Source organism: Meles meles, chromosome 1 (genome assembly GCF_922984935.1).
Source record: "Meles meles chromosome 1, mMelMel3.1 paternal haplotype, whole genome shotgun sequence".
Classification (NCBI taxonomy): Eukaryota; Metazoa; Chordata; class Mammalia; order Carnivora; family Mustelidae; genus Meles; species Meles meles.
The window spans coordinates 181206977-181221446 of record NC_060066.1 but is presented as its reverse complement, the minus strand read 5'-3'; the positions used below and the strand labels follow the sequence as shown (position 1 = coordinate 181221446).

The 14470-nt window shown below is 40.1% G+C and overlaps 1 protein-coding gene across 2 annotated transcripts in view; it reads right to left on the bottom strand.

Annotated features, from left to right (window-relative positions):
- TESK2 (testis associated actin remodelling kinase 2) overlaps positions 1–14470 on the bottom strand; it is a 133850-nt gene that overhangs the window by 91898 nt on the left and 27482 nt on the right. Inside the window, exon 2 of one of the 2 annotated variants that reach the window (XM_046009983.1) lies at positions 7949–8259. The exons of the other annotated variant lie outside the window; for it this stretch is intronic. Within the exon in view, the coding sequence (XP_045865939.1) occupies positions 7949–8170 (222 nt within the window). The 5' untranslated portion in view covers positions 8171–8259. The remainder of the gene's footprint in view (positions 1–7948; positions 8260–14470) is intronic. 2 annotated transcript variants of the gene reach the window in all.

Here is a 14470-nt window from a genome sequence, read left to right as displayed (position 1 = left end):
AAGATTTTAAAGATCCAATAGAAAGAAAATATTTATTTCAGGCTCCAAATCATATTAATTAGGAAACATTACAAGCATTCCCATTAGAGTCAGGAACAAGCCAAAGATGACAAATGTAACTATTACTTAATATTTTAGGAAGTATTAGTCATTGCAGTTCATTGAGAAAAAGATGAGGTATAAAAATAAGAAATAAATAAATGTACCATCATTCACAGCTGATATGAGTATATGCTTGGACTGAAAATCTATCACAAACATTAAAAAAATTCAGTATGCTAGCAGCTTCAAAAATCAATATGTAGGGGCGCCTGGGTGACTCAGTGGGTTAAGCCTCTGCCTTCAGCTCAGGTCATGATCTCAGGATCCTGGGATCGAGCCCCGCATCGGGCTCTCTGCTCGGTTGGGGAGCCTGCTTCCCTCTCTCTCTTTGCCTGCCTCTCTGTCTACTTGTGATCTCTCTCTCTCTGTCAAATAAATAAATAAAATCTTAAAAAAAAAATCAATATGTAAAAATTAGTAGTCTTCGTATGTTAAACAACAAAGATACAATGGAAGGAGAGTTCCAATTAACAACTACAGCAAAAAAGAGAAAAAACTAAGAATAAACATCACAGGAAATGTCTAAAATACATATTATTTTTTAAATTTTTTAATGTCTACCAAGCAACACAAAAAACTTGAACAGATCATAAAGATATGCCATGTACTTATATAAAAAGATTCAATAACATAAAGATATTAATTCTCCCTGAATCTATAAATTCACTCTAATCTCAAAAAAAATAACAGGGGCGTTTGGGTGGCTCAGTGGGTTAAGCCTCTGCCTTGGGTTCAGGTCATGAACTCAGGGTCCTGGGATCAAGCTCTCCGCTCAGCGGGGAGCCTGCTTCCTCATCTCTCTCTGCCTGCCTCTCTGCCCACTTGTTATCCCTCTCTCTCTCCCTGTGTCAAATAAACAATAAAACATTTTTTTAAATGAAAATAAAAATTAAAAAAAAAATAAAAATAACAATAGTATGCTTTTGGAAACCAGCAAACTGATGCTAAAACTCACAAAAAATAAGAAACACCACAATAATTCTTAAACGGAAGAATAATGGTAGAGAACTAAACTAATAAGATATTTAAATAAAGCTGCAAGAGGTGCCTGTGTGGCTGAGTGGGTTAGAGCCTCTGCCTTCGGCTCGGGTCATGATCCCAGCGTCCTGGGTTCAAGCCCCGCATCGGGCTCTCTGCTCAGCCAGGAGCCTTCTTCCCTTCCTCTCTCTCTGCCTGCCTCTCTGCCTACTTGTGATCTCTGTCTGTCAAATAAATAAATAAAATCTTTAAATAAATAAATAAATAAATACCTCTCAGCAAATAGGAATAGAAGGGAAGATCCTCAACCTGATAAAGAACATCTATAAAAAACCTATAGCTGACATCATGGTTAATGGTGAGAAACTCAAAGCTTTCCGGTTAAGATTAGGAAAATTGTACTGATATACCTTCTCACTACTGCTTTTCAACATCATACTGGAAGTCTCAGCTAATGCAATAAGATAAGAAAAAAAAAAACTGTCTTTGTTCACAGAATATATCAGTAATGAACAACTGGAATTTGAAATTAAAAACATATTACCATTGGGGTGCCTGGGTGGCTCAGTCAGTTAAGTATTAACTTCAGCTCAGGTCATGATCTTGGGGTCCTGGAATTGAGCACCCTACCACGCTGCCCCGCTCGGCTGGGAGACTGCCTGTCCCTCTCCCTCTCATTCTGCTACCCCCCCGACTCATGCTTTCTCTCTCTCTCAGGTAAATAAATACAATCTTTTAAAAACTTACCATTTACATTAGACCATATACAAAAATTAACTTAAATGGGGCAGCAGCCCTTTTGCCCACGGGTCCTATCCCCGTGCTTTAATACAACCACATTTTTGCACTGGAAAAAAATTTAACTTAAATGGACCAAAGACCTAAATGTAAAGAACTAAATCTATAAAACTCTTAGAAAAGGGGCACCTGGGTGGCTGAGTTAGTTAAGCCTCTGCTTTCGGCTCGGGTTATGATCCTGGAATCATGCTCTAGGTTCCCTGCTCAGTGGGGACTCTGCTTCTCCCTCTCCTTCTGCCCTTCACCCCCCCTGTTTGTGTTCTCTTTGTCTCTCACTCATTCTCTCTCTCTCAAATAAACAAATAAATAATCTCTTAAAAATAAGCAAATAAAATTCTTAGAAAAAAACGTTGGGGGCGCCTGGGTGGCTCAGTGGGTTAAGCTGCTGCCTTCGGCTCAGGTCATGATCTCAGGGTCCTGGGATCGAGTCCTGTGTCGGGCTCTCTGCTCAGCGGGGAGCCTGCTTCCCTCTCTCTCTCTCTCTGCCTGCCTCTCTGCCAACTTGTGATCTCTCTCTGCCAGATAAATAAATAAAATCTTTAAAAAAAAAAAAAAAACGTTGGGAAAAATCTTCATGATACTGGATTTGGCAATGATTTCTTGGATATCACACCAAAAGCACAGACAATACAAGAAAAAAACAGATAAACTGGACTTAATCAGAATTTAAAACTTGGGGCGCCTGGGTGGCTCAGTGAGTTAAGCCTCTGCCTTCAGCTCAGGTCATGATCTCAGGGTCCTGGGATATGGTCCTGCATTGAGCTCTCTGCTCGGCAGGGAGCCTGCTTCCCCCTCTCTCTCTGCCTGCTTGTGATCTCTCTCTCTCTGTCAAATAAATAAATAAAATCTTTTTTTTTAATTAATTAATTAAAAAAAGAATGTAAAACTTGTATACGTCAAAGGACACTATCAAGAGAATTAAGACAACCTATAGGAGAAAATATTTTCAAATCATATACATACATACAAACAGAACCCAATCCAAAAATGGGCAAAGGAGTGGTGCCTGGGTGGCTCAGTTGGTGAAGAGTCTGCCTTCAGCTCAGGTCATGATCCCAGACTCCTGGGGATCAAACCCTGCTTCAGGATCCCTGCTCAGTGGGGGCCCTGTTTTTCCCTCTTCCTCTGCAGCCCTTCTTCCTTATGCTGGCTCTGTCAGATAAATAAATAAAAATCTTAAAAAAAAAAAAATGGGCAGGGGCCCCTGAGTGGCTCAGACAGTTAAGTGTCTGCATTCGGCTCAGGTCATGATTCCAGAGTCCTGGGATCAAGTCCTGCGTTAGGCTCCCTGCTCACTGGGGAGTCTACTTCTTCCTCTGCCTACCAACTATGCGCTTTCTCTCTCTCTCTCTCAAATAAATAAATAAAATCTTTTTTTTTAATGTGTAAGGGAATGGTCAACAGACACATGAAAACATGCTCAACATCATTTACCATCAGGGAAATGCAAATCAAAATCACAGTGAGATATCACCTCACAACTATCAGAATGGCTAAAATCAAAACACAAGAAACAAGTACTGGGGAAGATGTGAAGAAAAAGGAACCCTCATGCACTGTTGGTGGGAATGCAAACTGGTATAGCCACTGTGGAAAACAGTATAGAGATTCCTCAAAAAATTGAAAATAGAATTACCATATGATCCAGTAATTCTGTTACTGGGTATTCACCCAAAGAAGACAAAAACACTAATTCAAAAAGATATATGCACTCCTATGTTCACTGAAGCATTATTAACAATAGCCAAAATATGGAAGCAACTTAAGTGCCCATCATTAGGTGGATGCATAAAGAAGATATGGTATATATCTACAACAGAATATTATTCAGCCATTAAAGAGAATGAAATCTTGCCATGTGCAACAACATAGATGGATCTAGAGGGTATAATGCTAAATGAAATAAGTTAGATAAAGACAAATACATATGATTTCACTCATATGTGTAACTTAAGAAACAAAACAAACCAACAGAAAAAAAAAAAAAAAAAGACAAGCCAGAAAACAGACTCTTAACTATAGAGAACAAACTGACAAACTGATAGTTACCAAAGGGGAGGTCAGCTGGGGAATGAATGAAATAGGTGAAGGGAATGAAGAGTACTTATCATCATGAGCACTGAGTAATGTACAGAACTGCTGAATCACTATGATATACCTGAAACTAACATAACACTATATTAACTATAATGGAATTACATTTCTTTTTAAAAAAAAATGGGCAAAAGATTTCAATAGACATTTCTCTAAAGAAGATACATAAAAGGCCAATAAGCACAAGAAAAGATACTAAACATCATTAATCACTAGAGAAATGCAAATCAAAGCCACAATGAGATATCACTTCACATCCACTAGGTTTCATTTAAAAAATGAAAAATAACAAGTGTTGGTGAAACTATGGAAAACTGGAACTCTAATGCATTGCTGGTGGGGATGTAAAATGGTGTAGGTGCTGTGGAAAATAGTATATTGGTTTCTTTGAAAGTTAAAAATAGGCTAAGTGAAATTAGGGAGTTACAAAAAGACAAATACTGTATGATTTTGCTTATATAAGGTATCTAGAGTAGTCAAACTCACAGAAACAGAAAGTAGAATGGTTGCTGTCAGAAGCTGGGAGACAAAGGAAGGAAGGAGAGAGTTGTTTGATTTGTATAGAGTTTCAGTTTTACAAGATGAAAAAGTTCTGGGACGCCTGGGTGGCTCGGTGCCTCTGCCTTTGGCTCAGGTCATGATCTCAGGGTCCTCGGATCGAGCCCCGCATCTGGCTCTCTGCTCAGCAGGGAGCCTGCTTCCCTTCCTCTCTCTCTGCCTGCCTCTCTGCCTACTTGTGATCTCTGTCAAATAAATTTTTTTTAAAAATCTTTTAAAAAAGGGGCGCCTGGGTGGCTCAGTGGGTTAAGCCGCTGCCTTCGGCTCAGGTCATGATCTCAGGGTCCTGGGATCGAGTCCCGCATCGGGCTCTCTGCTCAGCAGCGAGCCTGCTTCCCTCTCTCTCTCTGCCTGCCTCTCTGTCTACTTGTGATCTCTCTCTGTCAAATAAATAAATAAAATCTTAAAAAAAAAAAAAAGAAAAAGTTCTGGAGATTGGTTGCACAACAGTGTGAATATACTTAAGACTACTTAACTAGGGGCGCCTGGGTGGCTCAGTGGGTTAAAGCCTCTGCCTTAGGCTCAGGTCATGATCCCAGGGTTCTGGGATCGAGCCCCGCATCGGGCTCTCTGCTCGGCAGGGAGCCTGCTTCCTCCTCTCTCTCTCTGCCTGCCTCTCTGCCTACTTGTAATTTCTGTCTTTCAAATAAATAAATAAAATCTTTAAAAAAAAAAAAAAGACTACTTAACTATACACATAAAAATGGTTGATAGTAAATTTTATGTTATGTGTATTTGATCACAACTTTTAAAAAGCTAAACATAGGGTCACCTGGGTGGCTCAGTTGGTTAAGCGACTGCCTTTGGCTCAGGTCATGATCCCAGAGTCCTGGGACTGAGTTCCGCCTTGGGCTCCCAGCTCCTCAAGGAGTCTGCTTCTCCCTCTGACCTTCTCCCCTCTCATGCTCTCTCACTCTCTCTCTTTCTGTCTCTCTCAAGTAAATAAATAAAATATTTTTTAAAAAAAAGTTAAACACAGAACTGCTATATAACCCAGGAATTCCACTAACAGTTAAATACCCAAAATAACTTGAGTGCAGGAACTCAGATACTTGTATACTAATGTTTATAGCAGCATTATTCACAATAACCAAAAGGTGGAAACAACCCAGATGTCTACCAACAGATGAATGGATAAACATAATGTGGTAGACACAGACAATACGGTAATATTCAGTCATAAAAAGGAATGAAATTCTGATATATGCTACAATGTGGATGAAATTTACACTAAGTGAAATAAGCCAGACAGAGGACAAATACTATGTGATTCCATTAATATGAGGTACCTACAAAAGGAAAATTCACAGAGAAAGAAAACAGAACAGTTAATAGGGACCGGGGGCAAAAGGACATGGGGAGTTATTATTCAATGAGGTACAAAGTTTCTGTTTGGGATGATGAAAAAGTTCTGGAAAGAGATAATGTGATGGTTGCACATAACATCACAAATGTACTTAATGCTACTGAACTATGTACTTAATATAGTTAAAATGATAAATTTATGTTATATATATTTTACCGCAATAAAAAAAAAAAAGATAAAATAGAAGGAAAAGCATAAGAAATGGTGAGTGGAGGCAATGCTATGGAGGTGTTCTGAGTCCAAAAGAAGAACATGAGGGAGGCGCATCAGGATGACTCAGTTGGTTAAGCCTCTGACTCTTGATTTTGGCTCAGGTCCTGACCTCAGGGTCATGAGACCCGCATCAGGATCCACACTGGGCGTGGAATCAGCTTAAGATTCTCTCTGTCTCCCTCCCTACAAGCTCTTTCTCTCTTTCTAAAAAAAAAAGAAGATAAAGAGAGAATTTGAGGGAGTATAGCTATAGAGGATGTTAGGGTCAAAATATGTTTTTCCCTGTTTAAAGTTTTTTTTTAAGGTGAGAGAAATAAATAGAAGGTTTAGAAGTTAACGGGAATCATTTAATAGAAAGTGAAATATGATATAGGAAAGAGGGGAGAATTGCTTAGGTAATGTCTTTGAGTAGGCAACTTGAAAAATGATACAGAATACAAATGGAAATATGGCTTAGATTGTAACATGGGTAGTTCATCCATAGTGACAAGTATAAAGGCTGAGTAGGTGGGGAAGATATGGGTTAGTAGCTATTTGTGGTGACTGCAGGCTGTAGTTCTCCAGCTTCCTTCAGTTTTCTCAGTGAATTAGGAAGCAAGTTCATCACTGAGAAAAAATACTGAATGTCAGATGAGAGAAGAAAAAGTATGAAATAATGTTCAGAAGAATAAATGAATCAGGAAAATATGAACATTTGGGAGCACTAAGTGCCCAGCTTTATTAAAAATAACCAAATAAAAACTGTATGTGTGGGTATATATGTGTGTATATATCTTCTTACATGTATATACAAAATTCTATATATGTATATAAGATGTGTATGTATAAGCAGAGAAAAGGGTCCAGAAGTATACATATCAAATTATTAATAGTGCTTACTACTGCAGAGAGAGAGAAAGAGAGGGCGGGAGGGTAAAAGAGACTCCTATATTATTTGAGGTTTTGATCAGTACGTATCAATTTTATAATTAAAATAAAATAGATGTTAATAGTTTATTTTTTTTAAGATTTCATTTACTTAACAGAGATACAGTGAGAGAGGGAACATAAGCAGAGAAGTGGGAGAGGGAAAAGCAGGCTCCCCACCGAGCAAGGAGCCCAGTGCAGGGTTCAATCCCAGGATCCTGGGACCATGACCTGAGCTGAAGGCAGATGCTCAACGACTGAGCCACCCAGGTACCCCAATAGTTGTTTTGTTTTGTTTTGTTTTATTAAAACTAGAGCCTTTATAAATATCTCTGGAGAGATGGGAAAGGACAAAACAGGATATAAATAACCATTATATACAACTCCCAATGGTAAAATTCTCCCATCCAACCTCTCCTCAAAGTGTCTGAGGCAGAGTTTAGGCACCACCAAGTAAATACAAAAATATCCAGGTTCTGACTATAGGCACTGATGAAGAATGGGCAGGTCAAGCCTCCCAGGCATAAATTGAAGGAGCAGATATGATGTAAACCACACAAGAATCTCCATCTTCAGGGTGATTCCAATCTGTTGGCTGTCTCAGGCCATCCCCAGAACCCTCCTGAGTTCTCCTGTTGTTGAGGGCATCTGGGAGCACGTGCACCAAAGACTCCAGGGTCCCCATCAGCAAGCGAGACCCAGTATCCTGCCCAGGGCCACAGCATGGACCAGCAAGAGTGCAGCACTGGTCAGACCCACAGCCACCAGCAGTCCCAAAGCCAAAGAAGAGGACAGTTTAGAACACTGATCAAGATCTATAGCACCCTCACCCCAATTAGGTAAAGCCTATGTCCTAATTATACACAATTATCAACTTGGCAGCAAAGGTGATTATCAACAAGCCAAAATGAGAAAAGCAAAGGCATCACTCACCTTGAACACTTCAGAGAAGAAGCCAGACCCTATTTTTTCACAGGTGAAGTCATCTAAACGTGTCAGTCTAGAAAAGGCACTTATAAGAGCTCGATACGAAGATGGCCAAACTCTTCCCACTTGGGTCATGTTCCCATCTCCTCCACAACCTCCTTCAAAATCTTCAAGACGCTCTACACGTGGAGGAAAGCCTGCAATTGAGTTCCGTTTGCTCCGATCCATAGTCTCAATAATCACTTTTTTCTTCTTTTAAGAAGGAACTCAACACATAATAAAATTTTGTTGAGTTTTACTTCTCTTCCGGTTTGACACTAAACAAGAGATCAGAAAGGTATTTCACTAAAACCATGAATGATTATATACATGCAAATCAATGAATTATCAACGTAAAAATATCTCCTCTTTCACATTCTAGCTCCTGAATTTCAGATTAAAAAAAAAAAAAAAACGTTATGGGGCACCAGTGTGGCTCAGTGGGTTAAGCCTCTCTGCCTTCGGCTCAGGTCATGATCTCAGGGTCCTGGGATTGAGCCCCGCATCAAGCTCTCTGTTCAGCAAGGGAGCCTGCTTCCCCCCCTCTCTCTCTGCTGCTCTGCCTACTTGTGATCTCTCTTTCTGTCAAGTAAATAAATAAAATCTTTAAAAAAAAAAACCACTTTATACCTTTACCTTCAAAAAATACATATATATATTTAAAGCCCAAGGCGTAGTCAGTCTTTAATATGAGTAGACTATAATAAAGATCATCAATTACATTCTAAAAATCAAAATAACAAGGGTGCCTGGGTGGCTCAGTCGTTAAGCATATGCCTTCAGCTCTGGTCATGATCCAGGGTCCTAGGATCAAGGCCCGCATCGAGCTCCCTGCCCCATGGAAAGCCTGCTTCTCCCTCTCCCACTGCCCTGCTTGTGTTCTCTCTTTCAAATAAATAAGTAAAATCTTTTAAAAAATTTTTTTTCAAAAAAATAAAAGCGTATGTTTATACCAATGCCCTTCATAGCCTGCATTACATAATTTTCTCTTCATTTGAAAAATTAAGTCCAAATATATCAAATGATGAATATTTTATACCATAAAATTGTATTATTTTATTTCATTTAAAGATTTTATTTTTATTTATTATTAGAGAGAGAGAGAGAGCAGGAGGGAGAGGGAAAGAGAATCTGAAACTGACTCAGCACTGAACACAGAGACAGATGCGAGGCTTGATCCCACAACTGTGAGATCAGACCTGAGCCAAAACCAAGAGTTGGACACTTGAATGAGACACCCAGGCACCCCAAAATTAATTTTAAAAGAAGAAAACACACTAATTTAAAAAAAAAGAAAACCAGGGTGCCTGGGTGGCTCAGTGGGTTAAGCAACCGGCTCTTTTTTTTTTTTTTTAAGATTTTATTTATTTCTTTGACACAGACACAGCCAAGAGAGGGAACACAAGCAGGGGGAGTAGGAGAGGGAGAAGCAGGCTTCCTGAGGAGCAAGGAGCCAGATACAGGGCTCGATCCCAGGACTCCAGGATCGTGACCTGAGCTGAAGGCAGATGCTTAACGACTGAACCACCCAGGCGCCCCTAGCAACCAGCTCTTTTTTTTTTTTTTTTTTTTTACATTTAACCTAATTTTATTCATGCTTGCCTTGGGATGGGGAACAGATCATTCAGTAAAAACATACAGTAAAAACAAAATATGTCTTATCATGTACAACTTTTAAACTGCAACCAGCTCTTGATTTCTGCTCAGGTCATGATCTCAGGGTTGTGAGATCAAACTCAGTAGGGAGTCTGCTTAAGTTTCTCTCTCCCTCACCGTTTGTGCCCACCCCCACCCTGCTCAAGCATTCCCTCTAAAATAAACAAATCTTGTTTAAAAAAGAAAAAGAAAACCATTATCTAAAAGCAACCTAAAATTTTATTACTAATTAAACAGTACAGTCTAGCAGAAGTGACTATTGAAGGCTCCATCCCATCTGGTGCAGTGATTAAGAATAAAAATGCACGATTCACAGACCTGTACCCCTGGGGATAAAAATACATTATATGTTTATTAAAAAAAAAAAATTTGGAAGGGGAGGCGAACCATAAGAGACTATGGACTCTGAAAAACAACCTGAGGGTTTTGAAGGGTCAGGGGTGGGAGGTTGGGGGAACAGGTGGTGGGTAATAGGGAGGGCACGTTTTGCATGGAGCACTGGGTGTTGTGCAAAAACAATGAATACTGTTACGATGAAAAAATAAATAAAATTGAAAAAAAAGTAAAAAAAAAAAAAGAATAAAAATGCAAACCCATGTTTTCTTTTAGCCATCTCTTTCTACTTCTACTTTTTTTCCATGAGAAATGATTATAAGGGTCTTACGCAGAATACAACATTGTGACTTTTCAATTAGTAAAATGCTTTCATAAAAGTGATGAATACCTAGCCCAGACCATCTCTACTATCTCTAGCCATGCAGAATTAGCAGCAGAGCTCCCAGGGCTATCCTTACAATATATGACCTTGCTTCCTTAGCTTTAGCCAAAGGTCAGCAGCAGTCTACCCAATATGGACCAATCACAGCTCCTTTCCTGGCAATTTGGAATTGGAATTAAGATATCCTAGCCTTGGGGCGCCTGGGTGGCTCAGTGGGTTAAGCCGGTACCTTCGGCTCAGGTCATGATCTCAGGGTCCTGGAATTGAGTCCCGCATCGGGCTCTCTGCTCAGCAGGGAGCCTGCTTCCCTCTCTCTCTCTGCCTGCCTCTCTATCTACTTGTGATCTCTCTCTGTCAAATAAATAAATAAAATCTTTAAAAAAAAAAAAAAAAAAAGATATCCTAGCCTCAGTCTGGCTGCTTCCTAAAATGGAAGACATGTAGTGGCACCTGGCTGGCTCACTGGGTAGAGCATGAGACTCTTGATGTCAGGGTTGTAAGTTCAAGCCACATGTTGAGTATAGAGACTACTTAAAAATAATTCTTAGGGGCACCTGGGTGGCTCAGTGGGTTAAGCCTCTGCCTTCAGCTCAGGTCATGATCTCAGGGTTCTGGGATCGAGCCCCCCATCAGGCTCTCTGCTCAGCGGGGAGCCTGCTTCCTCCTCTCTCTCTGCCTGCCTCTCTGCTTACTTGTGATCTCTCTCTGTCAAATAAATAAATCTTTTAAAAAAATAAAATAATTCTTAAAAAAAGGAAACCATGTAAACTCAGGAACCATTGGCCATGGCCATTTTCTTTTTCTTTCTTTCTTTCTTTTTTTTTAGATTCCATTTATTTATTTGACAGGGAGAGAGAAATCACAAGTAGGCAGAGAGGCAGGCAGAGAAAGGGTGGGAAGCAGGCTCCCCGCTGAGCAGAGAGCCCAATGTGGGGCTCAATCCCAGGACCCTGAGATCATGACTTGAGCCGAAGGCAGAGACTTAACACACTGAGCCACCCAGGTGCCCCTCCATGGCCATTTTCTACCACACAGCCTGGAAGGCAGAAAAAGTCAAGAGATTAAGGCCAATCCACAAACAAAAAAAAGATAAAGAGAGAACTTAATTTTCCCAATGTGCTATATTACCCAGTTCCTGAGGCATCACTGCATCCTTACTTAAGGTTCCATGACATCCTTGCATCATTAAAATAGATTACCTTGGGGCACCTGGGTGGCTCAGTTGGTTAAGAATCCAATTCTTGATATTGGCTTAGGTCATGATCTCAGGGTTGGGAGATCAAGCTCCAAGTCAGCTCCACACGGGGTGTAGAGCCTGCTTAAGACTGTCTCTCTCGGGGCGCCTGGGTGGCTCAGTGGGTTATAGCCTCTGCCTCCAGCTCAGGTCATGATCCCAGGGTCCTGGGATCGAGCCCCACATCGGGCTCTCTGCAAAGCAGCGAGCCTGCTTCCCTTCCTCTTTCTCTGCCTGTCTCTCTGCCTACTTGTGATCTCTGTCTGTCAAATAAATAAATAAAATCTTTAATAAAAAAAAAAAGACTGTCTCTCTCTCTCCCTACTCCCTCTGCCCCTCCCTTCCTGCTCCTTTTCCTCTACTCCTCCTTTCCCTCTGGCCCATGCTCATGCTCTCTCTCTCTCTCTCACTCAAAATAAATAAATAAATAAATAATAAATAAATAAATAAATAAATATCACCTTTGCTTAAGCTAGTTTTACCAAAGCCTTCACAGAAGGAAGAATAATCCAAGTTCTAAAGGAATAAATCATTTAAGTGCCTCTACTGAACCTCACCAGAAAGTGGCAGCAGATCAGCAGATCAAAAATTTAGGAATATAAGACCAACATTTTTAAAGTTTTACAGCCAGTAAAGACCATAAAGTTCAGTCACTCATTTTATATGTGAGGAAACATAAGGCCCAGAACATGGGAATGATTTGCCCATAGTTATAAGCTATTTACTATAACAAAGCTAAACTTAGAACCAAGGAACCAAAGGTAGTACATTTCTAGAAGTGTGTCTACTAATCATCTGCTTCAAAATTACCCAAGAAGCTTGTTTAAAACACACAATACATGTCCCAACCTTGACTTACTATATCAGAATCTCCTGGAGTGATGCCTGGAAATTTTACTAAACTCCCCAGTGATTCTTACATACACTAGGAGTTGAAGATCCTCTACTCAGAGAAGGGGTACATTACTAAAAAACAAAAAACAAACAAACAAAAAAAACCACGGAATTTTACAAGAATTTCCTCATTTAATCTTCAAAGATAACACCAAGTTGGTATGATTCCCACTTCAGAGAAAAAGAAATGTAGGCTCAGGAGGTTAAGAACGTTGCATAAGGATAAATAGCTAGTAGAACCAGAATTAGAACCAAGGTCCATCCAGCATCAAAACTCAAGCTTTTCCCATTTCATATTATTTAGTTCAGTGTTTTTCCACTACAGAGTTATAAGGAGTTAAGCTAGTCATCTACATAGAAAAGAGGATCAGTACTTGAGTACAGAGGAAGACAAGAGTGACTGTAATTTGGACAGAAACAGAGAAGGGGAAAAAACTCAACTTTAGAAAAATAAATTACAAAATACCAAAATTAAAACTATATAAAGCATAGATGCCTCTGAAATTACTGATTGGGTTACCATCTACTGACTTCTTCATTTTGAATGAAATACACTGTTAACCTCCACAATGCCCTCAATTTTTCCTGGGGGTGGGGCTGGCAGATTCTTTTCTCTATTCTAAAGCTAGACAGAATTGCTCGTTGCAGCTCAACAGGTCTGAGAAGAGGTAAGGAATATCTAATAGCAATTAAACTGGTTTAGTTGGATCTCTTAGAAGTTTCATGATAGCACAATAGGCTGAAATTTTTGATATTTTTATTTTGAAAAACAAATAACTTGTACCTTGGCTCATGGAACTTTTCAAGGGGGGAAGTATTAATTTAAAAGGTAGGGATGTCTGGGTGGCTCAGTAGGCTAAGTGTCTGCCTTTGGCTCAGGTGATGACCCCAGGGTCCTGGAATAAAGTCTCATATCAGGCTCCTTGCTCAGTGGGGAGCCTGCTTCTTCCTCTGCCTGCTGCTCCTCCTGCTTATGCTCTCTCTCTCTGAAAAATAAATAAAAACTTAAAATAATAATAATAATAAATTAATAAAAGGTATATGCTTATAGAAACTCCTGCACATAAGCATAAGAGACATGAACACGGATATTCCTTTCAGGGGCGCCTGGGTGGCTCAGTGGGTTAAGCCTGCCTTCGGCTCAGGTCATGATCTCAGGGTCCTGGGATCAAGCCCTACATCAGGCTCTCTGCTCAGCGGGGAGCCTGCTTCCCCTCTCTCTCTGCCTGCCTCTCTGCCTACTTGTGATCTCTCTCTGTCAAATAAATAAATAAATAAATAATCTTTTTTAAAAAAGGATATTCATTTCATTTCAGTATTGTTTGTAATAAATGTGGGGGAGGTACTGCCCAAAGTCAGGCTGTAGGAACAATAAGAAAGTGCAGAATATTTTTCAATGAAATATACAGCATCTACAATGAATGAACTCTATCTAGCAATGTAGAAGTATTTCAAAAGCAGTATGAAGTTGCCGGGGGAAGAACCAAGTTGTAGTTAGTGGTATCATTAAAATTTAATTTAAAAAAATTTTAAGGGACGCCTGGGTGGCTGAGTTGGTTGAGCAGCTGCCTTCGGCTCAGGTCATGATCCTAGCATCCTGGGATCGAGTCCCATATCAGGCTCCTTGCTCGGCAGGGAGCCTGCTTCTCCCTCTGCCTCTGCCTACCTCTCTGCCTACTTGTGATCTTTCTCTCTCTGTCTCTCTCTCTCTCTGACAAATAAATAAATAAAATCTTTTAAAAAAATAAAAAATTTTAAGATTTTATTTATTTGAGAGAGAGAACGCACATGTGAGAGCACGAGTGGGGCGAGGGACAGAGGACAGAGGGAGAGGGAGAAGCAGGCTCCCTGCTGAGCAGAGAGCCTGACTCAGGGATCCATCCCAGGTCTCTGGGAGTATGGCTTAAGCTGAAGGAAGCTGCTTAACGGACTAAGACACCTGGCCGTCCCCCCACCCAAATTTTTAAGTTAAAAAAAAGGAGAGGGG